We start from the raw sequence: 26,962 nt of genomic DNA, 5'->3' as shown, positions 1-26,962 counted from the left end.
CTCTCCTCTACCCTTCACCTCAAGATAATATATGGCATGCAACAGACAAAGAACTTTTCAGGCTGTAATTACAATAATTTAAAAATGTTTAGTAATTTCTTTCAAAGGCATAAACAAAGTAATGAAGTCCAATAGACACACAATGCTTTTTTTTGGAACACGCATGACCTATTGTAAAAAAGTACATAGGGCTGGTCCAAATACATCCTTGCTGTCATTTTATGCAGGAAGTGAAATCAAGCCAGGAACAAACCTAATGTAATGATGCTGAACGGCACAAGACTAGGCATATTAATGAAGTATGAAGTAGCCACTGGATTTTCTCTAGCAAATCTATTTCTAAATGCTTAAATTGAGAAATCAGTTGGTAACTATTCATAAATGAAAACTCCTACAGTTACCACAGATACTCATTATTTTTGTGGATGCTTCTAATGTGAGGTGCTAAAAAATCCCAAGTTGCACACTCAAGGAGAAGGTACCCTTTTTGATGGCTATTTGCATTTTTTGCAGTGAAAATGCCATATTCATCTACCTCAGGAGCAAAGGAATGGCCCTCGTAATACCTTTGGGCTTGGTAAGGAAGAATACAGCCAGGATAGCTTCAGGGTGAATAGGAAATATGATCTTGTTATTAAGAAAGGAAACCTCAGAATGGACTTCACACTCCAAGTCTTTTCTGTAGAGATTAATTGTTATCACAGTCATTTGATAAATCATTAGCAACAATGAAGATAATAAAGCATGAGTGCATGATTGCTAGAGAAAATAGTCTCTAACAATCAAGAGTTGCTTAATATGTCCAAGGTTACTCAAACTACTCGAGCAATTCTAAAGATAGAACCTAAGTATTTTATTTATGTGACTTCCTTTTCCTCCTTAAATTTGTCCTTAATTTTGTGGAGTTCGATAGTCTCTCTTCTGCCTTCCGTCATAAAAGACAAAACAGTCATGAAACTGATGGAACAGAGCAGCAGTCTTGACTCTCTGCATTTCATCTTCATCCTATTTCAGTTCTCTATTTACCTTCTGTTTTTATTATGGTGACCTCTACACTCATCTCTATCCCCTGCCTTTTCTTCACTGCCATTAACATTCCCTATGCTTATTTTCACAGTTCCCAGAAGATCCCCCTAATTTCACTGCTACTGAATTATTCCCTTTTTCATCATCATCATCTTTTGAATTCTTAAAGTTTTGAAATCAAAACTTGTATTTCAGACTCATACCCACTACAGAATACTTCTATGAATTTTTAAAATATGAAGAATTTCCAATTATTTCTTGTATCTTGGCTTTAGGTAACCAGCCTGAACATATTTAAATCCTCATTTTGCTAGGAATTAAGCCAGAAAAACAGATTTCTTTTAACTATTTCAAATAAGATTTCTTTTTAATTTAATTTTATTTTATTTTGGTAGCTCTCCTCTCTCTCCCTGTGATTCTGTAAGCCAAGGCTTTTGTTAGATTTTAGCTGAACCATTTAGAAAGGATTCATTATCCAAAAGCATAAGCTTTGTTTTTGCAACAGTTTGTGACCTTGAACAGTGTCAGGCTCACCCAAAACTCACATGAATGCTGGCAAAACTTGCTTTCTCTATGGCAAAATATTTCTGTGGAACACATCTTTGAAATGTGAAGTAGCCAGAGCACCGCATGTGGGTAGGTTAAATGCAGGGTAAGAGAATTAAATACGATTCCAGAAAAGGCACAGAAGATAGGACAACATCCAAGGTAACCAATCCAGAGCCCTGTACCTAAGACAGGGAAAGGGGTAGGGAGACCTGTCTTGACTGAAACAGTTTTTTAACCAAATTATATCAACAGAGAACACTGCAGGGGGAGGAGCTTCTATACATATTTATGTAATCACTGATAAACTTCTTGAAGTCAGTGCATTTGTGAGTTTTTCTCTAATAGACATTTTCCCCTGCTACAAAGAACCTGTGCTGGCCTCTTAACTTCCAGTTCACCCAGAAAACTCACTGTCTGAAGCTCCACAGCTGATCTGCCAATGATTTTGGGCCATAGATAAGAATTTCAGTTAGAGGACTCTGTGTAGGCCAGTGGATCACACCAGTGTAGGGTGGGAAAAACATAAAGGTAGCCAGATTTGAGACCCAGATGTCTGAGGTGCAACGGTGGTACTGGGAGGTTCTATGTGGTGCCAAGACCCACACCAAGACTGTGGGTTCAGTCCCCAGATGGGCTTAAGAGTTGGACTTGATCATCATTGTGGGTCCCTTCCAACTCAAGATATTCTGTAAATCTGCAACATATTAAGTGGCCTTTTGGTCTGAAAAGGCATTTATACTCTTTTAGCTGTTTATATTAGGATGTGATAAATTTCACCTTGACATGCCGTTGGCTCTCCTCAGCTGTGAAGACAGGTTAAGTCACTTGCTCTCGCATAATTTACACCATAGACATGATTAGATAACCAAGCTACCATTTAATACCCTCTTGTAGAGAATTACATACCACAAAGCACTCTGTTCCACACTTGAACCCTTTATTGCTCCTCTCTTCCACACGCTCTGTAATCTGTCCATTTCCCTTGTGAAAACGAGGCTCAAAATCACGACACAAAGTATTTCACTCACTGACATAAGAACTTCTCAGCACCTACTGATTTAGTCATGTGACAAAAAAACCCAAACAAAACAACCCCAAAAAAAAACCCCAACTCAAACCAAACCCAAATCAACCAAACAAAAACCAACCCAAAAACAGCACAGATAAAGGAGCTGGAGCAGTACATGGGATGCAAAGATGTGTTTCTGTTTTGGAGCATTCTTGACACCGCAGTGAACTTCTCCCCCGGGGTGGATACCATCCTTTGCAAGGAGACATTGAATACACAGTAACACAAACCAGGGCTTGGCCTATTGACTGTCTCTTTCTATAGTTAATCTCTCCATAATCCAGTTATTAGATGAAAGTTAATCTCCTGCACTCCCAGTAAACCCACCTCAAAACCCTACAGAATCTGGCCACAAACTTCTTTAGTACTATCATATAACTCAGTTTCACGTGGAAGCACCTCCTCTACTTGCATGTGATGTTAAACATTACCTTGATGAGCAGCTGGTGTCTTTCAAATCGGAACATGTGTTTACTTAGAGAGTGGTAATCTCTCAAAGGTAATTTGTCATTATGTGTTTATGGACTCTGAGGTAACTATTAAAGGATCAAATGAATTGACTAGGTGGAAAAATATCACTTACATAACAAAACGGTAAAACTGGAAGTTATGGAAGTATGGCTTCAAAACTCATGAACTACTGAACCAAATCAAATGTGATATAATGCTTGTTTATTTTTAAACAAGAATAAGTATACCAGGCCTGCTTCTGTAGTCTTGACTGGAGGAATGCCTTCTCTTAGGATGAGTTTGTTCAATGGTAACAGCATTTAAACATGAAAATTCCTGTTTCAGCTGCCTAGAGGTTTTACCTGTTTAACTTATCAAGTGGTAAAATCAAACAAAAATCCCATACCCTGCATATAGCAGGCTATTAATACTGATTTTTTAATCTAAATATCTGAAAATCAAGTCACATTCCTTTCCCATATTTTATAACATGAGTAAAAAGGATTTTGCAAACCCACATACCACCTACAAATTAAGTCCTACAAACTTCCATTTATATTCATGTTATCCCTGCCATTACATTAATACAACCTCCAATTAATATAATCCTTAGGAAAGTCACACTTGTAGAATTACTTCAGATTTAGTGGCAAGTTTCCACAGACATACAAACTTGGGAAGTTCATATATCTCAGTGGCTTTTACAGTACACTTGAACTCGATGTGTTAGACAAAAATTCAGACTCTCTTGCTACAGTTTTTTATTATGAATGTGATGAAAGGTACTTGATTAAAAGGGTAAACCACTTTGTCAAAAGTGCTGCTGTGACAGCACCAACTCATCTTATCTTACTTTTTGAGTACCTTTAAACTTGCCTATGGGGACTGCCTTTAGAAAACATGCTCAGAATCCATACAAACTACGTCTCATCTTGTCTCTATTAAAGTATGCCAATATAAGACTTCAGAGGTAATAGATTTGAGGTAATACTGCAAACTCAAAAGTACTCTTTTTGAAACAATTAATTTCAATAAAGGACAAATGGTAAGGACTACTGATCTGTGCTAGAATGGTTTAACCTAGGAGGTTAAAACATTCACTTTCTTATTTGCTTACTGGGATCTTAATTTTAGAGGACATATTAAATAAAGCATTCATCCTGCTTTCTTGGTTGTTAAAATAAACAGTTTCTCAAGAAAAGGAAAAGAGAGCAAGAGGGTAGTGGAGAAGGAACAGGTAACCCTTTTCCTATGTGTCTTGAAGACTTTTTACTGTGATGTTTTGCGGAATGTGTAATGTAATTTAAATGCATTGGTATTCCCTTGAGTTCAGCATCACACAAAAACATGGGCAGTGTCTACACACAACTTGCATCTCACTGCAGTCATACTCAGTGGGTGCCAGGCTTTCAGAAAGAATGTTTGCCAGTGAGGCTTTTTCTTTTGGATATCAAGAACACTAATGAAACCCACAATTACAACTGTCTCTTTACCTCAACTCCAAAGCACTCTTTTTTGTTCTTTCACCTTTTACTGCTTTTCTCTTAACCTCTTCCCATTTATAAACTGCAGTAATGAGAACAACATTGTAAAACATGACTTTAACTCCTCTGATGCCCTACTTACTCTCAAAGGAAAAATATAATCAAAAAATGTAATTGTAATCAAGTTCAACACATGACTGTCTTTCATTAGGGATCGTTTCAGCAACTCAGATCTCATACACTCAGACTGGGTTGCTCTGTGGTGTCCCTTGCTCTTGCTCTCCCCAAGTGCCCGAGAATGCTACAGAGAAGAGCTGTGAGGACCAGGGACCATGAATGAAACCTGTGACACTACTGCTGTCACATGCATCATCAAGGGGGACAACACTCCAAGGAGCACCATTGAAACACGTGCTTCCCACAGGCAGACTCACAAAACAGTACTGCAGGTCCATTGCCTGTGTCTGGCTGCCCATCAGTCACACACCATGTCAGGGCATTGGGTGAGACAAGAACCACGCCATGCACGAGAGAAAAGGATACTTGAGAGACATGTACAAACTAATTAAGCTTGTAACCTCAGGCACAGACTGACATCCTAGTGCGTTGTGCCCTACACAAACACACTTTGTCAAACTATCTCGGCATAGCATTTATGAGGCAGGCAGATCTCCAATATACCACAACCATTTTCTTTTTAATCTTCATTTTCTGTTTCACAGTACATCTTGAACAGGTATAATGGCACAACTGCAGGGTAGGTGAATTACATCAAGGCAACAAGATTAAGAAGCTGAAGAGAGAAATCTCTTATGAGAGTTAAGGAAGTACAGATGTAGCTACCTGAACTACTTGGACTAAAAAATGTCCCATTTTAGTGCTCTGAATTCCTATAAACTTATGTACGCTCATAAAAGAAATATAAGAAAATCCTTTTGTTGCTCATAGTTTCACTGCTTTTCAGTAATATTTTTTTGTGATTAATCAAAATTACCTGGAGAAGAAATCATCTTTTTAACCTTCCTTTTGATGGTTCCACACACACGTAGAACAAAATGCAAAGCTGTGAGAATATATTTTAGAACAACATAAAAAAATTCTTCCATTCAAGAAAAACCTACCATAGCAAATCTGTTGTTTAGGTAATGACTAACATAATCAGATTTGCCATTCTCTACAACTTTACAGAATCTAACACAAGACACATTCCAACTTCTGAATAAAGATCTGATTTCATATACAGGGAAAATTCTATTCTTGAACACCTAAAAATATGGAAAGCTCTGGGAAATATTTACTTGCACTTTCCATTTTTCATAGAGATAAATTTACTTTGTGTACTTAGCAACTCTTAAGAGGCTCTAAGTGATACCTCCTTAGTAAATTAACTACGTACCAAATCAAAAAAGTCAGTCAGGAAAAAGTAGCACTGACTTCTGTAAAAATTCTCATGCACCCCAAATTATTTAAGTAACACTCCTGTAATATCATTTCTATATCTCTATAGACCTAAAAGGAAGTGGAGAGCGCCTTGTGACATCACCTGGTTTCAGCATCCTGTTTTGCTGCAGACAAGAACAGGCTACTCACTGTGGTCTGGAAGTCTCAAGTCCACATAAATGGTAGGATGTGACCCACATAGAATGACCTGAAGTATTTTATTGGTACTAATAAAGAAGAAGGGGAAAAGACATCAAATTTATGAGTTGGGCTAGATCTTCAGTTTGCTACTTCTATAGGTTGATGGTGGAAGTGGCAAAGTAAAAGCGTCACCTCACAGGTATATTACTTTTTATCCTGCTAACACATCTACTTGCCCACTGGGTCAAAGAAGATGTAGTTGTATTCCAAAAGCATTTTGGTGAGTATGGAGCTTGGAAATAAATCTGACTTAGCCAATGTTAAGAGCTCTATATTAACTGACTTGGAGTATATGTGCAATAAGGAAATAAACCCTCTTGTTTCACCAACCTTTGGTTTGAGGGCTCTACATAAGAATTAGACTCAGCAGGCCTGTTTTCAGGCAGAATATATCACTACCTACGAATATTGCAGAGAAGGGGACAGAGTGAACTCAGGCAAAACTCGTTTCTCCTTTCTGAAGAATGAGAACACACACACACAAACTGCAGTGCAAAGCACTAATATAATAAACCCCTAAAAGGTCACATGGGGGAATAAGCAGGGAATTAATATTTGAAATCTGTCATTCAATCTTCTATACTGACTCGTTTGGTAACTAATACATGAAAGCTAACAAGACAAGAAAGCATAATAATGGAAATAAGGTAATGTGTTTGGCTTCCTTCCAGACTATTCTGCCTTCTCTTCAGGCAGCCCAATTTATTTAGTCCAGGAGAAAAAAAAGTAAAAGTATCAAACCTGATCTCAAATAATAAGCCCTGCTAGGAGGTGAAGCATATAATTCTGCACAGAGCTGCAGCAACAGAGATCAAAGCTGGCTTGATTGAGCCTGCTTGGAGAACAAAGGAGCTGCAGCCTGCTGAGACACCGAGCCATCCCACGACCACTGAGACACCAAGCTGTCCCATCAGACAGTGCTGGGACACTGAGCCACCAGTAATCACCTGCTGCTCTAGGAGGGGCCTGGCGTGGGAAGCCTCCTTGAGTGAGGGCAGCTGTGAACTGCTGAAGCCAGTTGTTTCTTGGGGATTTGGCGTTAACTATAACTTTCATAACCGGGGTTAAGGACAACTCCACAGAAAGCCTGATACAGAAGTTGTTAAATCTCCTGTCTTCAGGAGCTTCCAAAGAGATTTCCAGCAAACCAAATTAAAAATCTAAACATAAGCTGATATGGTCAGAAACATATAGGGAAATATTACTTTATTGCTTAACTACACCCTGCTCTGAGATAATCCGTGGTAGTAACCTTATCTTATTTTTAAACAGGCTGGCCATGGTTTCTTGCTTGACTGGTGCTAAGGGAAAATATGTTTCACTATGTAGCCAAAAGGAAAATCCTATTCAGCACAGCTGAATAGTGTTTTTAGTTGTATATTACAGACAAAATCTTAAGGCATAGAAAATTTCACAAAGGTCGCAAATGCTGGCTCCTTTTGTACCCTGCCATGTGTAAAATGTATTTCCCTACACTACCCTCTGACAACATCAAACACATAAAAGGACATTTTGATATGATTATACTCATTTTGGGCTACATGTCACATAAAGATCGATCCTGCAATTATTTCCAGTGCAAGAACTTTTAGAGTATACACAGAAGAAATCCCAAATTTAGTCAAGATGTTTCTGCTAAATAATTCAGATTTCTGCCACAAAATTAAGGTTATCCCTGGAGCCATTTTTTAAGTGCAAAAGAAAGGAGAAAAACAGGTTAATTTCCAAAACTGTAAGGAAAAGCTTCTTTATGTGGAAGAAATATGACCTAAAAAAAAATTGGAATAATATATTTGTACATAATTTTTTCAACACCAGTATGTTTACTCAGGTTTTTAACTAGCAAGGAAGGCTGAGAAGGCAGACATCATATAATATCTGTGCCTACTTACTTAGCTTATGTTGTGTAAACTACCAGAATAGTCAATGTCAGTGTATCTCCCAAGCAGCTGTCAACAAGATGACTTGCAATTCCACAAAATTCGAATGTCAGACTGAGTTTCTTAAATCTCAGAAATTTCTCACTTGCTTTAAGCCCCATTCCCATACCTTTTCTTTGGGGGTTTGCACTTGGGTTGAGTCACAGGTGTTAAAAGTCCTAGATGACTAACCTCTTCTAGCTGGCAGGCTTTGATGACACTCTTGTACCGGTATTCATCATAGGATACACCAAAAATTATGTTTTCTTTTATTGTTCCGGGCATGATCCAGGAAACTTGAGGTGAAAAGGATATCCTTCCACTGTGTTTAACTTTACCCTGTGAAGGCTCCAATTCTCCCATTATCAACATCAGAAGAGAAGTCTGAAAAAACATTAACTCTTGATTAATATATCAGAGATCTGTACAACAAAAAGAAATGTTGAACAATGTGGGAGTCATTCTGTTAAGTCACTTAAATTACATATTTGTCTTGTCAAAAGTATCCCTGTAAGTACTGATTTAGTGCAAACTGAAATTAGTGGAGATTTTCATATGTGTGATTCTGAAAGGCCTCTAATATAAGAGAAACTTAATTTAGTAAATGATAAAAATCGTGTAAGATATCTTGTAAAAAAGGCATGCTACTGCAAAAGCATGTCATTTTAATGAAGCTATCAATAAATTTACAAGGTAAAAATCAATCTGTGAAACACACAGACATAAGGTACTAGTATTTATAGAGAAATCTATTTGATTTTTCACATTATCAGTGACTATTTTGTTTGTTCTTTGTAGGACATAATTCATGTTTATAATTTTGCTAGTGCTTATAACTATTTTATCTGTATTGCCTTGAAAAATTCAATTTCTCTGTGTAAATATATACAATTGCTCATTATGATCTGAATTCTCCTGTATAACTCTTAGCTCATTTAATAACTATTTTATCTGTATTGCCTTGAAAAATGCAATTTCTTTGTGTAAGTATATACAATTGCTCAGTATGATCTGAATTTTCCTCTGTAACTCTTAACTCATTTACGTGAATGCATGACCTAAGTATATTTACTATTTCCCTTCATAAAAGAATTGATTGCAATTTCAGTACTGACATGTTATAATTTCAAAGTTAATCAGTAGCTTGTAGTAACCTTGTCACACATGATTGGCTACTAGATCAAAGAATAGAATTGAGAAATACACGGAAAAATATGTTACAGAGCCATTGCAGTGGTGTTCTTATCACTAATAAACAGTCAACAAAGTTGGGACGTAACAGCCAAAGACCTAAAAAATCTGTCTAAGTCACAGTTCAATGCTGTCAAGCCCAGGATCCTTTTGCAAGTTATACAATGTACTGGGGGAGTCTCATGAGATTCCTTCCTCTATACCAGAATCTGACTTTTCCAAAATGCTGAGTAAGAAGTTCCCAGTCTTGCAAAGGACAGCTGCTCAGTATGTTTTGTACACTGGATGTTAAACCACTGCATCTTGTGCCATATAACACAAATTAAAAAACAAAATAAGACCAAAGCAAACCCTATCTAATACTGAAGCAATATTAAAGAGCTGATGTCAGGCTTCATACCTGTTGTAGATTAAATAGTTAATACAGATAAAATTGTGTAGTCTGTTTCATGGGCCTGACAATTCCTGGAACATACAGTAACAGTCTCAAGCACCATGAAGGAACCCTTACATTTAGAAGGTGTAAAGGAAGGGCAATATTTTTTGGGGGGTGGTGGGTGGGAGGCAAACCTTATTTTTTGACTTTTATAATACTAACTTCTTGAGTAAGGCTTTTATTTTTATTGCCTTGGAAAGAGAAAATTTTTTGTATGTATATACTCACATAGACTGTTCAGTGTAATCTGAATTTTCCTCAATTTCCTATGTAGCAGAATAAAGGAGATATACATACATCCTTCAGCATTTTCTAGTTCACACTTCTATATTACAATTACCAGCATTAGCAATAGCAATAGATAAACTGTTCTGTTAATTCGAAAGTATCACAGTAAAATGCACCTTAACATATCATCTTAAGGACAATCTCATGTTCTGAGTCCCTTGCTCTCCCTTGTGGGGATCATTCGTGAAGAATAAGAAGCCTTGATCATACTGAAATTGATGGGTCCTTTGTCATTGACTCCAACAGACCAAAGATTTTACCCCATGCAAGTAAAAGAAATCATAATATTTTCACCTATAATTTATTAAACAGGAGAAGTATAACGAACATTTGTTTTAACTTTCACATCTCCTCAAAAAATCCAGTAAAAATGAAAGGCTCATCAAGACTCATCTAATTACTTGCTGTTCAAAGTGAATAACAGTATCACAGTTCAACTCATTTTATATTAATGATGTTAATTGGATGTGTCATCTGCAAACTAAGTGCATTGACAACATTTTGGGCTAGTAAAATGATGAATAATCTAAACCACAACTTTTCACAGGAAACCACCAATTTCAGCAGCATCTCCCCAGGCTTTCACATGGGTCTCAGGATGCCCAAGTGAGGCACTATAGGAAGCAGAGCTGGGTGATCAGGTACACCACATGTCCAGGGCACCTGGCTACATACCTATCAGCCTTGTCAGATTACCAACTATCTTGTGTTCAGTTTTTTCCTTGAAATGTTAGCAAGGCAGGGAAAATAAATGCTTTCTAGCACACTGAGCCATCAGAATATCTATTCTATATTCTTCATTTTTTTTAAAGGCAGGGAGATTCTCACCATGAGCCTTAACTTTAGGTTTCAGTCTGCATTACTCCTGTAAAATTTCCTTTTACTTCCAATGGGAAAATATTTTGCCATTAAATTGATATTTCCTTATAATTATGTAACCTTCTACTACAAAAAAATCCATCAAAATCTAACTCATATTTGCCACAGTATAAAATATAAAGTAAATATTTTAATGAAGCTTGCAGATTATCCATACTTTTTCCTGCAGCCATCATTTCTGCAGCAAACACAGGATAGCAAGAATACAGTAAATATACAGGTAACAATAGAGGTAACACAATATTATTCTTTATAGTTATTAGGACTCTTGTTGAATGAGCAAAAACATAAATACCTTGCCTGCTCCAGTAGATCCAGAAACAGCTAATAGCTGCCCCTTCTCAATCTTGAAATTTATATCCTGAAGAACAGGAGAGGCATGAAGGGGAAAATTGCCGAAGAAGAGATTACTGTCAGTGCTAGGAGCTTTGCTGTTGTTGTTTTCCTGGTTTGCTTTTACAAACAGCTCTCCAATTCCCTGCAACATACATGGATATATATTTGATATCCATAAAATATAAAAAAAACATGCATATGCAGATATGTATATCATGCTATGGATTTATGAAAATACATGAACTTACATTTATTATGTTACTTTGCCTATCAATAAAATACTCATTATATTCTTAAATATACTTTTTTTGATGTACGTATTGGACTTGTGCCAAAATTTGTGGACACAAAGAGGATTTGGTAATTATATAATTTTTTCCAATGTTTACATATGCCATAGCCTGATCCTGTTTTCAGGCTGGCCTAAGTCAGTAAAAACTACTTATTACAGGCCTTAACACTTATTAAAAGAGTTCTTCCAAAGTTTCTTGACTGTGGATAATCTGATATCGTGCATTAATTACTTGCTAAGTATTCCTCACCTGCTGAGAGCTGAAGGTAGTTAAAATGAAAGAGTGTGGGCTGCTCTTTTTAGAGCATCATGGCACATATTAAAAAAATTAAAAAAAAAAAAATACTCTATGTTTTAATATAGTTTGGGTAAAAGTACCAACCTCATCCCAAAAAGCTGTTACTTTGTCCAGCTCAACCCCAGTGGTTGTTAGATTATACTCCAGAGCTTTATATTCTTTTTTCAGCAAGAAATCCTAGAAACACCATGAAAGCAGATGAAACAGTAAGGGACAAGGTCATATTGCACAAAGCAGTCCATATTTGCCTACACAGAGCACTAATACTTCTGGTAGCACTTTGCATTGCAGTGCTTTCAGCAAGAGGCATAAATAGAAATTATACAACATTCTTGGATGCAGAAGGACATGTTTTTAAAACTACCAATTCTTTCATTGCTACTGAAAACATAGCCATAAAGTTCTGATTTAGAAAGACTATCAAAGCTTGGCACTTGTTTTGCTTTCAGGACTTGTATCTGGCAAGATCACCCCTCTGAGTTTAACCCTTTTCAAATAAAGCTTTACTTTTGGAGTAAGATGTAGAAGGTTGTGCTCTGGTAAACAGTGGAACGAAGCAGCTACATGCTGGTATCTCCCTTTTCCAAAACTGCAAGAGTTTTAAAAAGCTGGAATGATCTCTCTACCAACAAAAATAAAAGGCAGATAATGATCCTGGCATGTGCAGCACTGATGCAGTGTAATTTCAGTGACACAAGTCAGAAATCTGGTGCTCATGTTGCCTTCTAGGATAGCACTGGGAAATAAGAGTAAGCCTGTGCTAATGTAGGAAAGACAGCCTCTCTGTTCCATTACTTCATTGAGGTTATATAGTCTATATCTATAAAGTAGATATCGATATAGTAGTATCGATATATAGTCTATATTGATCTAGTAGGTATTGTCTCCTCCAAATTCTACTTTTTTAAATTTTGTGGAAGCAAATAGATCTACGTGGGCAATAAAATGGAAAAACTAAGCAGACTCATGGGGAAATCAGTTCTCAATGGGATACTTGCAGATTTCCCAAGTAGAACATGAAGAGTTCTCTTGGCATAACAATTAAGCAGCTGATTGGAAGAGCAGGAACTGAAAAACTGGAAGGCAAGACACACATGGTTTATGAAAACAAAAAAAAAATAAAAGGGTAAATTATAACTACGCTTTCATAACAAAGGGGTCATCCAGTGGAGTTCCTGGAGCAGTGATAGTCAGAGAAAGCACACTGTGAAATATCATGGTCTAAAAAACATGTGAAAATACAATAATCCAGGGGATTTGCCTGGCCCAGTCAACTCTCTAAACAGATGTGGAAATTAAATCAGAGAGATGTATGAGTGGTTTGTTATTCTTATTTATATTTCTTAAGACTAGGAAAGGGCTTTCGTATTCTGGGATTCTGTCTTGTCTGTCTATGGGGACTATACTGAACCTGCCACACAGAGATGATTATTTATGGATTCTGGAGCACCCATTTGCTAGTATCTCCAAAAACAAGCTTTCAGTGAAGTGAGGGCAATGTTGTGACAAATGGGCTTGCCAGTTCTGTGACTGTGTCCAGGGCATTGGACACATTCTTCCAGGAAACAGGAAGATACTTCCACTAATGCCTAGGGAATCTGAGAGCACAAGGAAAACCTATAGTGGGGCCTAACAAGGCAGACTTCTGAAAGTCAAATCGACAAGTTTATGGCTAGATTTCTTGAATTTCTTGCCCAGTTGAAAGTCATAAAAATCTTACACCTACTTCTTATTCTAGACTGAGGTTCAGACATCTGATTAAGATCGTTAGGTTCTGTATTAGTTATTTTTATCACACCAAAAATAATAAAATCTATGTTCTACAAAAAAACCTACATCTATAAATATACAATGGTAAAGGTCTAAGATTTCACCCCAAAATAGTGTATGAATTCTCTTCCTAGGGAGTAATTTCAGAACAGCAGATAAAAAAGACAGAGTTAATGAGAATCCACCCTGATTTTACTCTGCAGATAAGCCTCTCATGCTGGTACATGAGCAATTAATCTCAGTAGGTAAGGTGGGTAATAATTATTTGACTGGTACCTTAATTATATTTGCTACTCATAATGAATGGGATGCACATTTGCATAAAATGCACAGTATCCTGCTGTTGTTGCCAGTAATGTCTAGAAAAACAGAAGATCTGTGACTGCAACTCCTGGAAGCCATGCTATATAAAACACATCTTATAATTTTGGACTTCCTTTTCTGAAGGGAAAACATCTCTTAAGCACCACAAGTCATGATTTCATGATTTTATGAAGTTTCTTATCCTGCAGTGAGAATAACTAACTAAATGTCACTGTTTCAAATAAAATAAAAAAAAAAAAGCAGCAAGCAGGTAGCATGAGGCTCATGTGGTTATGCTGCCTGGGGAACAATATCAAGATTTATAATGACACTTCATGGTGTTTAGTCAAAGCAACATATATTCAAAAAGTCAGCATAAATGCTGTGTGCTTTTGCTGATCAGCCGACAAGATAACACGATATAAAGAATTAGCTTACGTACTTGGGAAGATTTTAGTCTATGTACCCTACCTGTATTTTGTTTATTGCTCCAATAGAGTCATACCAGGTCTGTACAGAGCCGGGAAACTGCCTGGTCACTGTCATTCGAAGAACAATGCAGAAGGAAATGGTGGTAAATATTTTTCGGAGAATAATTCCTTTAATCACAGCATACGGAAGCACAGCTAAGAACACCACAAAAAAGCCTGAGAAGAAGAAGGCTGAGCTGTTGAAATATCTCACATAAGCAGCTTTTCGGGTAAGTTTTAGTTCAGTTCTGTTAAAAAAAAAAAAAAAACAAAGCCAAATACAAATAATTAGTGTAGGATTTCACAGTTTACAACTTAGAAATATTTTGGATGGAACTGTTGGTATAACAACTCAGAGGCTCACTCATCCTCCTTATTTTCTAGAACTGCAGCTAAAAAGTAAGACTCCAAACTATTTCTAGGCCTAAAAAATCATTAGAGTCAAATTTTGACATCAGTGTTCACAGATGTCAGACAAAGCAACAATAATCTGTCATGATTTGCATACTGAATAAGCCACAATCATCTAACACTGTGGTAGGTGATGTACTCCCAGAAGCATCATCACATACTCATTTAGATGCGTAACTCCTCTAGAAAAAAGATACTTTGAAATGCTAGATTTGCGATGTGTTACCATATAAATAACTTACAATAGACAATATGATTATAAGGTCATCTTCTTTGGCATGGCAACCTACTAATGGCTTCACCCATGAATTAAGGAGCCACTTCACCTCAGTTCGAAGAGGTGGAAGGCTGGAGTCTGCTCTCCACCCTCCCTTCTCCATAGAGGTGCAGTCTACAGAGAAGCTTACTGATTCCTGTGCAGTCAGGAATGCAATCAGTAATTACTCCTAGCTGTTTCCACAAGGTCCAAGCATCTTACAGCAAGCTATTAAATTAAAGGATGAATAATCTAGGGGATATAAATAATTTTCTGAGTTGATAGCTCTAACTCTCAGTGCTGAAGATTTCCATTGACTGCTCTCATTTTGTTCCTGTTCATTTCACATCTCCCAGGTGCACTGCAGCTCAGTTTTGCCTGGACAGAAGCACTTCTGCTGCAGTGACAGAACAGCTGTTCTCCTGCAAGAGCAATTATCTGGGGCTAGGAATGGTGCTAGACCCCAAGATGCCAATTTACTGGGCAAGTGCTATGACCACTGGAATACTGTGCAGTCACATTGCTGATGGCAATAGCTCGTCTTGCAAGGCTGAGCACCACAACCTTCATGTGTCCTCTCGTACTGACCCAGTGTCTGCATCCAAAGTCCATCCACATTGGTGCTGTGTGAAACACCTTTTCAGCTCCCATTACACATGCATGAGACTTGTACATGCACCAAGCATCTTACCAACTTCTGCCAGCCAAAGAGATCTTAAAACTCCCTGGCAGAAAATCTGAGTTCAACCCATTTTGGAAAAGTGTATAGCATTCCTTGTTAAGTCTACATTCCACAAGAGGAGCCTGAATAAAGTAGGCAGATATACAAGTCACCACCATGATAGAGCTACTGCCTGGGAGAAAGGACCTTGTAAGTCCCTCCAGAGCTTGTATGAAACTGTGAGTGGCAGCACCAAGTTGGGATAACAAAGATTTTGGGACTCGGTGCGCATCCAGTCCTACATAAATGTCTGGCTAGAAGCTATCAGAAAGACCTCCAGTGCTGAAAAACACAGCCCTACTCCAAAGAGGGAGAATGAAATCACTGTCAGCTTCAGTGTTACAACTGAGACTAAGACACAGACATGGCTTCAAGCACAAGGTCTTGTTTCCTAGCAGCTTCACAAGCCAAATGACTGGGAGGTACTGCAGAGCTGATTCTGCAAGCCAAATTCAATTGAAACTGATATTCCTCAGTTGACTTGCTCTGGTGATGTCATCACTGAGTGACCTGCTGGATGACTTCAGAATACAGAAGAATCACAGAATTATAGGATGGTTTGGGTTGGAAGGGACCTTAAAGATCATCCAGATCCAATGCTCCAGCCATAAGCAGGGACACCTTCCACTAGACCAGGCTGCTCCAAGCCCCATCCTGACCTTGAACACTTCCAGGGATGGGGCATCCACAACTTCTCTGGGCAACCTCTGCCAGCACCTCAGCACTCTCACAGGGAAGAACTGCTTCCTAATATCTAATGTAAATGTATCCTCCTTCAGTTCAAAGCCATTCCCCTTTGTCCTATCACTATATCCCTTGCAAAACATCCCTCTACTGATTTCTTGTAGAGTCCCTTCAGGAACTGAAGGGCCACAGTAAGGTTTGCCCAGTGCCTTCTCTTCTCCAGGCTAAATAATTCTAATTATTTCAGCCTTTCTTCATAGGAAAAGTAATCTGATCTTGTAATATTGCTAGCATTCTTGTCTTTTAAAAATCCATGCATCATACAATAAAAATTAACTCCAGCATTACAAAATTTACTATAAATTATTATAGAAAATACAGATAATAAAGAAACAGTCCAAATTCCAGGTTTCTGCAACTAGTTTGTGGACTACAATTTATTTAATTAATTTCTAGAGGATTTCCTAGCATGATGTGCTCTCAAATTTCATAAAAGCAATACATGTGACTAGGGACATCAGGAGAATCCTAAACCAGTTCCATCCTTGAGCTAGCACTCGTGACCTGGATTCAGACTGACTTTCTCTGATTGCTTATAGTAAATAATTACAAATTCTAATGGTAAAGAACACTTCGCTTTCCCTGGATTGTCTTTCAGAAAGCAGCTGAACAAGAAGGTGTTTGTGGAACAACATAATTTTATGTCTGCTATTTACATGATAATATGACACTTATATTTCTTTTATTTTCCCAATCACACACCTGGTACAGAATTTTATTTCTCTGTAAAGGACTACACAAACACAAAGGACACATGGGAGAGCTTTAATGCAGCGTCACCCATCAATCAATATGTCACTTCTCCTCACTTTCCCCAGAACTCCTTGCCGGTAACAAAGACTTCCTTCTCACAGGTCTCAGCTAACTTTTACCTCCTTTCTCCTTCAGGTCTGGTAGTTACAGTTCAATCCTTACATTAATTGAGGAGATAAGCATTCTACAAGGCCATCTACAGACAATAAATGTTAATGCAAATGTGCAGGACAAATACATGAATCTATGCTACTTTACTCCTTTCACAGATTGTATGCAAATTTTATAACAGGCTTTATTGCATTTCTCAGAAAATGGCTGCACAGGATTCATATTATTTCCTTCACCACAGAATAAGGACGTCTGTTAAGCCTTAAGTAACGATCACAAAAGGGCTTTTTAAGATGAGGACAGGGTTGGCCAGAAACAAACACAGATCCCACAATTGTTTTACTTGAGCAAACTAACCACTGAAACATCATTATAACAAATGAGGAAGTGCATAAAAAAATAATAATAATAAAAAAAAAAATCTCACCTCCATAGTAAACTTGAAAAAAAAAATTGGGAAAAAACCCCAAGCTGCAGTGTGGGAATGCATGGTTAGTTTATTGAGGATTAATAGCTGTTGCTTTACTTCTTAACTAACGTGTCCACAGATTATGTTCATAGCCACCCAATTTTTTTTTCTGAGCACGTAAAAAAATTTGTGTAACAAATGAGCACACTTACTCACGGATGTTTTCAATCATTTTTTCCATTGCATCTTCCCAACAGTAGGCTTTAACTGACTGTATATTTTCAATTATTTCTGAGGTGATGACAAGTCTCTCATTGATCTTTCCTGCTCTCTTATTCCTACAAAGTAAAAAGGCAGTAGGTCAATCCTCATCTTTTTCATCATGTATAGTTAGCTTGTATCCCATTATATCTTATGAAAACAGCTTCCATATATGCCTCTGCTTAAAATATTTACTTTAACAGAATTATTCTGACGAATGTAAAAGAAGAAATTATTAGAAGTCAAACAATTGTTCTAAAAGGAGAAAATACAAATTCTAAAAAGAATGAATCAAATAACTAACAAGGAGTTTTAATTCTAAAAATTCTAGATTTAAAAATTAGATTTTGGCATAAATAATGCTAAATCTAATTTTATCAGTATTTACTCTATGTTAGACCTTTCAATTTTTTAAGTTTAGACACCTGCTGCTAAATAAGTTAAATTTCATCTGTAACTTTCCCTACACAGAAAACACTCTTTGGACTCATCCTATGTAATGTCATAACCAGAGTTCCTTAATCAAGTGGTATAAGCTGCTTAAAACCAATATGTTTCAGAAAAATACATTGAAATGTTTTAAAACATTCTTGTCACCTGTATTTCATCATCATTTGTCCCAGCCAGGCTTGGAATAAGACCATGACTATTAGAAAAGCAAGTCCAGAAAATGCAGAAGCTTCTAACATATCCCAGAGCAATCCCATCAGCAGTGCCACTTGTAATGGTGCAATCCATACAAAATGAGCCAGAGCAAGACCCTATGGAAGGCCACAGTAGAAAAAAAATAATAAAAGTTAGAGATGTGCTCTAAAAGCCACATGAAAAGGAAATAGTCATTAAAGTGACACTTTGAAAAATATAGTGAAGAATGGTACAAATATTCCCAGTAGAAAAACAAGTTTCTAAAGGAGGACTTGTGATCCTGAGCACATAGCATTCTGGGTGTTAATTATTGTAACAGTGCAGCAATACATATACATTCTGCACCTAAACTTTGATTTTTCTAAGGCAAAGTTCAATCTGCAACTCTCTCTTTGTTATGTTATATGCCTGAGGAAAAGTCACAGCTTTGTAAAAGTAAACTGAATTTGATATCAATGCTGGATTTTTTAATCACTGTAAAATGAGAAAAATATATGTTAGAATCTTCTGAGAGTGTTTTAATCTGATATAGAAGGCAGATATTACTTTGGTGAAGAGATGACTGTTGTATGAACACAAATGTATGAACACTAGTTCAATGCAGTTCTCACTCAGGAGACTTGGGAGTGAATCCCATGATCAGATGCAGAGGGGTCTGCGTTACTGCAGCTATGGCAGTGACAGACCTCTTGTCTTAGCCTGTGCAGCACCAGCTGACCTTATATAGTCATACAGTGCTTAAACTAAATACACCCTGCAGTTCCAGCCATATCTCTACAGTCTCTGATCTTGTGTCTTCCATGGGAAGCAAATCTAATACTACCAAAGGGCCAAATGAACACACGTGAAGAACAGAAGTTCATAGAGTTTCCAGGTCCTAAAGGCATTAGCAGGGATTTATTGTAGTCTCTAGGAAAAGAGAGGTTTTACAGAAGGTTCTCTCAGATTTTCTGAGATGGATGTCTATCTCTTCCTAACACAGTCTTACATCAATGATCCCTTTTTAGTGGACTGGGTAATAATAGGAAGAGGAGGCTAAACATCATTGCTTGTTCAATGACAGAAATGGACTGGATCGCCTAAGTAAAAAGATACAGTCATCAGGAAGTAGGATGGAAGGATTGAGCCAGCAAGTTCTGACTTCTGTGAAACCAAGTGTTTAACCCAGAGATTTCCTGGCAAGTTCTCACTGGACTGAAGAACAAACATGTTTTTATGATGTAAGCGCTTTTTAAGTTTCCTCTTCTATTCAGCATAGGAGATAATGAATGTCATAAGTATCGGAATAAGCATTTCTATGACTATGTGCCAACACATTTTCTCAAGGTAATGAGTATTTAGTCCACAATAAGCACTCAGTGCAGTTCTTCATTTATGCTCCTTCCTTCCTTAATATCTGTCATGAACAGCTTGACATTTGTATTTGATGGATCACCAAGTGAATTAAACAACTGATGACGCACCTCATCAAATTTGTTCAGATTGTTAGAAAGAAGACTGACCAATTGTCCAGTGCTTATTTTATCTAGAACTCTGCTTGACAGTTTTAAGATCTGTAAAAGAAAAAAAAAACACTGAAAAATTATCATCTAAGTTATCTCCATAAAACACATAAAAATAAAAAATAAAAATAAAGATTAAAATGATAAGCAATGGTGCAGTAGTGTAAGTAATAACCTGTTTATGCTATAAAGAAAGTCTCATTGAACTTGTTATTTATGTCACTTGAATTCAATATAGCCATTAATTTGCTTTAAAAATATTGATGTTTGACTTAGTCCTTGCTTCCTGTTGAATGTTTTATGGATATAGATATATATGCAAATGCAAGTTTCAATTAAGCATGCATGCTGTGTGCTGCTGTGCATCCTCCTACTGTTGTCTCTCTTGACAGATATTTTTGAAAGATACTTTCACAGTGGGCTTTATCCTAGATTAACTAACACGTTTGTTTAAATTCTTTGGGTATTGGTAAAACAGAGTGACTTTTTAAATCTTAGTATTTTTGAACATGTGATGGGTCAGTATCTGTTGACTCTTCCTGCTATAGTGGTGTCATTAGTATCATTCAAACTCAATCCCTTCCATGTTACATTTATTGTTTAAATCTTCACCTCTAACTGTCTTTTGAAGATATTCTTTGGCCACCAGCATGTTATTATGCAGTACACATTTTTAACAGGAGTACAGTGGTAAAACAATTAAGGCATCTCACCACATATGCAGCAAGACTGATCTCACAGAGGCTGATTTCAGTCAAACCAGCTCTAGACAGGTATTTCATTCTTTAGGCTGGGAAATTGAGAGCTGTCAGAAACTGTTAGCCACGTTATTCTTACATGTATTTTGCATACCTTAACAAAACTATCAATCTTTCAACAAACTAGCTTAAAAGTTACATAGGCTACAGACAGAGGCTTGGCTTTGAGTGTAAGTGAAACAATTACCTTCTTATAAATCAAGCTAAACATAGCTATCCTCATTTGCATTCCAATATGATGAAGACCAAATACAGCAGGGTGTATAAGCAGTGTTCTCACAAAAAAGAGAAGGCACAAGCCAATGCCCAGGTAGTAGGCTATGGATCTTTCATCAGAGTTGTCTGGATCATAGGAAGCTATTATTCTTCCCAGCAAAAGGGGTTGCACAGATTTGGTGACTTCCTGTAGAGAGAAACAAGAAAAGTAATTTTGGTCAGCAGCTGGCTCACTTTTTCAAAATGGCTAACATTTCAATTCAGTGTCCTACCAAATGGGATTTAAAGTCTTGTATCTTCAAAGAGGAAGTCAGGCCTGTTTGCTATGCAAACCACAGAAAATTGCAGTAATTGCACAGGAGAACAGACAGCTCACTGCTGTCTGTGATGCTCCTGCAACTGCACCAAAGCAAATCTGGCTTGTAAACTTTGTTGGATCATTTTCTACAAAAGTGACAACTGAGATTAGCTTCCACATTTGCTTTACAGAGTTGTATAGCTTAGCCATATCATATGACTGAATCTAGTTTATCAGGCAGAAAGTCTCTTTTGGTCCCTAGGGAACAGTTATCACTGCATTTTACTGGACTTACAGGACAAGGGAAGCCTCAGAACTCCCAAAATGAACACCACCATTCTCAAGACAGTGAGAATATGGCTAAGACAAAAACAAAAGAAAACAAAACATGGAAATAAGAACAGAATAAAAGTGTAAATAATTGGATCATCCTACTCAACAGTTCTGGAAACTGCTTCGAGTTCTGTAACAAAAGCAGGAGGAGAGGAAGTAAATGGTAGAGGTGGCAGGTTTAATAAAGGTCCCAGAGAGAAAACAGTCCTTCCTGCATTGATTGGAGGACCCAGCACTTCCCATCCAGGGATAGAGAACCAGGGTAGGAGGGGAGAAAGAGGTCAAGTCAAACCACTAAACTACAAGGTATCCAAATGATTTGCTAAAGCACTGACTTTAGTCTGGTATTACATTTGTCTTCAGTCTCTTTTTCCATTGTAATTAAACCCCATCAGTGCTACCTCATCTTTGCCTTCTATTTCCCTCCCTGCCCCATCATTCTCATACTTTCATTCCTCTAACCTCATCTTTTTCCATCTCTGCCTCTTGCCTCCTCTTTCCTTACCCAGTCTTTCCCAAAGAACAACAAAAACCACCTGTGTGCTGTGGTCTAACATTTTGTTTCATCATCTGCACGAGCTTCAGAAGGACATGAAGTATGAATGTGCTCCTTTGTTTCACTGTTATGATCAGTTTAAAAATACATAATATTATGAACTTGCATGCATCTCCTTATTCTTCTTTCTGTTGCATTGCAGCAGAAAGCATGTGATACTTCCAAAGTAACAAGACATTACTGAATTCTTTTGTACAGACATGTTAAATTCTGCCCAAAAGTTACCAGTACTGCCTTCCAGATGAAAACCACACAGACCACCATAGAGACTCAGAGAAGGGAACTGGTGAAGTTCAGGTGTAATTGAAGTTATATTGTGGTAAACAGATTGGAAAATCTCCTTTAGGTTTTTTTCCTTCTTTGGGTTCTCTTATACCAAAGCAATTGCAAGTGCTTCTATAACCTGTTCATGCTACTGTTAGTGGAGCTGATATTCATCATTCAATTTTTCCACAGAAGAGGTAGAATTTTACATCTCAAACGCCATACCTGTACTATGTGCTACATTACCCAAGTTAAACACCACTCTGCCGTGAATCTGGAGCCAGCTTTGATAAAGACTTCAGTGTTATTAGTGGGCAAAGGGAGGAGTGTTTATTAAATAACACATGACCCAAGACAGCTGTGCTTAGACCATATGCATCCCAAAGCATCGAACCAAGACTCCCCAAAACTCATAAAATACAAAACATTCACCCCTCAAGGACAATACAGTGTTTTCATATTCTTGGAGATTCAAAGATAAGCTTTTCTAAAGAAGCTTAAAATAGCAACTTTTTTTGTGTGTTTACTTTTATTCCAGTGAAAATTACATGTTCTGCTGCTGTGTTTGTTGTGACTATAAGTGTATTGCATACATTCTGAGCTGGAAAAAAAGATGATTTACAGACTAGAACAGTGGCTGGCAATAAGCCAAGTCATACACTATCTCATGGGGCATAAAACTCCACTGGTTTACAATAGAGATTTATCAGTTTGCTTACCAAAGATATTATCTAGTCTACATACAAATCAAAGCAGAACTGCCTGTTTTTTGTGTCTCCTCTTGTAAACTTGAACTTACCCACTGATATAAATATGAATCAACTGTAAAGAATTTTAAAAATAATGGAATTTGTACACCTAAGAGAAAACTCTGTTTTCAAGAGTCATGTCTTGCCTTTGCCTGTCCTTATTCCCTCTGCATTCATCGTAGGCCACTGAGAAACCCATAAGTCTCCCCCTCACCAAAATCTTAATTAAAAGAGTAAAGATCTGAATAGAAATGAGATTATGACACAGCATATTGTGCTAATCTGACCTGGTATGATTATTCTAACAACTTTTATGTTACGTGTATCCCCCATATGGTCAAACACTCTGCATTTGCAGACAATAATGCACATCTCTTCTTCGGCATATGGCCAAGAAGTGCTTCCCTCCCTGCCTCCTCACTCACACCCGTGACCCATATGTGAGAACTCCAGGAAATCCTCATTATGGTCCTTTGGGATATGAGACTGAAACCACTTCTAAGTTAATATTAGCAGCTGTTATGCCTGAGTGGAAATATAAATTTCATGGCAATAAATATAAGACCAAAATGCAAACAGAATCAAACTGATCCTCACAGCAAAGTACCTAGTTGGCTAGCAGGTATCAAGTTGAAATACAAGATTTTTGTTTCACCACCATAACACCTGCTCTTTAAATTGCAAGATTCATATTCTGACAGGATGAAGAATGGAAACAGTCTCAAACAGCAGGAGAGCACACACATTAAGTGCAGTAACTCAAGGTGCCTAACATAACACTATTTATGAGGGGGAGTTGTAGTACTCTAGGGGGCCAGAGCAAAAGTGTCCACCCTGCAATAACATCATTACCTACAGCGCATCAGGGATGAGGGAGAGATGGAAAAAAGGCTAGACTTAATGAGAGCAAAGCTGTGCTGCCAGCTGAAAGGACATCTATACAAACAGCAGGGATGTCAGCACAGTTTAAACCACAGTCCAAGAAAGATGCCATGAAAACAGCTCAGAGATTAGACAAGCAAAAAGCTGAAAGGAAAATGAAGTTCAAAAGAACACACAACTTGGTTACACCTATGCCAGTACGGCACAACATCCTGTCCCCTTTCAAATTTATGGCAAAGCTCCCATTAATTTCCGTTGAGCAAGTCCTGCAAAGAACACCAGCAGCTTCAGGAGCAATTTGGTGTTTTTACAATTCCTCTTTCAATAAAGAAAAGCAGCTTTAAATAAAATGAACACTAATGATAATAGAATCAAAAATTTAAACTAAGATTTAATCTTTCTATGTTCATTGTGGAAGGTGCAGATTCATTTACTGTGTTTAATTGCACGCATCTGTGATTTCTTAAAGAAATTTTTAAAAAAACCCATACACACAACCGAAGAGTATGAGTAAAAAATCCTGCAGTCTTCCTCTGTCCTCACCCTATCTAAAATTGTACTCCATTTAAAAAGTGCACAAGGAGAAATCAACCCTGTGCATCCACACATTGCCTAAACTTTGGGAAAGAGTGTTATCCTCTGTTATCCTCAAGACTGCCTGCAAGAGCCCTCAGACACTGCTTAACTTTTAACAGGGATGCATTAGTGCAAAGGTTCTGATGGCAGACTGTGCAGGAACAGCTACTACAGTCCATGGAAGGCTACTTTTGTAGAACTGTTTTGTTGTCAGTGGGGTTTTATAAATACAAACGTATCATTAATAAGGAGTTGCTGGCTTGGTGAGTAAAAAAAGTTTAAAATCTAAAGGCAGTAATGAGATCACAGGAACACATAAAAGACTTGATTGAGTAGGGGTCTGCAAATACAAGGTGACATCCCAGAGAAGAGCTGACAAAGGTGATGAAGAAGTAGAGAGAGAGCTATCATGCAGCTCCTTACATAGCAAGAGCCCCTATGGATGCTAACTATGAAGCAGGGAGCACAGTACCTGTGGAATAGCAGGCCGCATAACTTTCTCAGTCTCGCCTGAGAAAGTGGCCTGGGAAATCATGAGGAGGAATTAAAACAATCCTCAGAGATAGAAAACAGCCTTGCAGGTGCTGTTTGTCAGTTCCTTGTTTTCTTGCAAGAGAAGGTCGAGGGGTGGTATTCCCCACTGACCAATGATGGTGATGTGTTAATTTACTAACCAATAAGAGTTTTACTTTTCTGTACTTTTCACATGTCAGTCTATAAAAAAGATCTGAGGTAATAAACCAGGGAGAAATTCTCCTGTTGACTCCCAAGAGAGTCTGTGTCGTTGTTCTCGCCATTCCCAATAGAGCGACAAGGCCTTGTCCTAGATAGCTAACTGCCCTACCTGGACAGAGACAATTTAGGGTCCAGTACCTAAAGGGTAGCCTCCTGACACTACACTACCTCCTGCATCCAGAAAAGAATGGAAACTCTCCTCAGCCTTCCTTTTGCTACTAATGTATTTATAGAAACCTTTTTTTTGGCTATCTTAAACTGCAGTGGTCAAATGTAGCTACAATTTGGCTTTAACCCTTCTTATTTTCTCCCTACATAACCTCACAACACCCTTTCAGTCCAAGATTGGCTGCCCCTCCTTACAGAGGTGATGCACTCCTTTTTAATACTAAATCACAGAAATTTGTAAGTAAAACAGATACTTAATTTGCATATTGGTTAACAGCAATTTTCAGATTTACAGTCTGGCTACACAGCATACCTAGTGAGACAGCATTAGCAATAAATTATTTTCACATCTCTTAACCCCAGTGGTAGGATTGTCAAACAAACAGGTGGCATTTGGTAAGTCAAGGTAATCCTACCTAACGTGTTAGAAAGGTGATAAACATAATCAGTTCAGGTTTTCACATCAGGTTCCTGATCACACACTTGGGAGCACTAACAGCACTAGAAACACTTAAAAACTATTAATGTGTATGTTCAAAAGGTATTAAGATTTTTTTTTAATGAAAGCCCCTGAATACATTTCTGTATTTATCACCTTTGTAAGCAACACACAGAGGAAAAATCTGTAGCTATTCACAATATTCTGTATTAATTTAGCAGTCCCTAAAACTTGGATATATTTAAGGAACACTAAAACTTCCTGAGGAGAACAATTCTTACCCCTAAATATAAAATTATTCCATAGAACATAAATTTCCAGAAAAAGCATCGTCGAAGAGCATTTATGAGTTTGGGTTTCTTCTCTGAAGTTGCCAGCTCTCTGTCCCACTCTCTGAAAAGAAAGCAAAACCAGAACCATTAAATTGTATGAGCAAATACATTGGCTGTGACATACTTCAATTCACTCAAGTATATCCAAGGAGATTTAGCTAAGGTGGCTAATGAAAGAAAGCTGTGCAGAGACCCCAAGAATCTGGCCTTCATGGACTTGATAGATCAATAAAAGCTCAAACCTAGTTCAGCCACATATTTGGTAATTTTAAGTACTTGGTCATACATCACCCAGCAGGGAATTATTTCATGAAAAGGTCACATTGTATGTTTTAAAGAAACCTGCTGTACTTAAAACCAGAGTACAATAATAGGCAAATAAACGTTTTGGAGCTCTTCCAGTCTGAAAAAAAGAAAGCACCAACAAAGCATCAAAAATGTG

General features: G+C 37.5%; 1 protein-coding gene across 1 annotated transcript in view; it reads right to left on the bottom strand.

Moving 5' to 3' along the window:
- The window catches only part of LOC131592446 (cystic fibrosis transmembrane conductance regulator-like), an 87,073-nt gene that overhangs the window by 44,985 nt on the left and 15,126 nt on the right, over nucleotides 1-26,962 (bottom strand). The window contains exons 3-11 of the mRNA XM_058863960.1: nucleotides 26,470-26,581; nucleotides 21,160-21,375; nucleotides 20,176-20,265; nucleotides 18,665-18,828; nucleotides 18,019-18,144; nucleotides 14,403-14,649; nucleotides 11,943-12,035; nucleotides 11,228-11,410; nucleotides 8,331-8,522 (exon numbers count right to left, since the gene is read on the bottom strand). Of these exons, the coding sequence (XP_058719943.1) occupies nucleotides 8,331-8,522; nucleotides 11,228-11,410; nucleotides 11,943-12,035; nucleotides 14,403-14,649; nucleotides 18,019-18,144; nucleotides 18,665-18,828; nucleotides 20,176-20,265; nucleotides 21,160-21,375; nucleotides 26,470-26,581 (1,423 nt within the window). The remainder of the gene's footprint in view (nucleotides 1-8,330; nucleotides 8,523-11,227; nucleotides 11,411-11,942; nucleotides 12,036-14,402; nucleotides 14,650-18,018; nucleotides 18,145-18,664; nucleotides 18,829-20,175; nucleotides 20,266-21,159; nucleotides 21,376-26,469; nucleotides 26,582-26,962) is intronic.

The sequence above is a fragment of the Poecile atricapillus genome, chromosome W, assembly GCF_030490865.1.
Source record: "Poecile atricapillus isolate bPoeAtr1 chromosome W, bPoeAtr1.hap1, whole genome shotgun sequence".
NCBI classification, from domain to species: domain Eukaryota; kingdom Metazoa; phylum Chordata; class Aves; order Passeriformes; family Paridae; genus Poecile; species Poecile atricapillus.
This window is presented reverse-complemented; position numbering and strand designations above follow the sequence as displayed.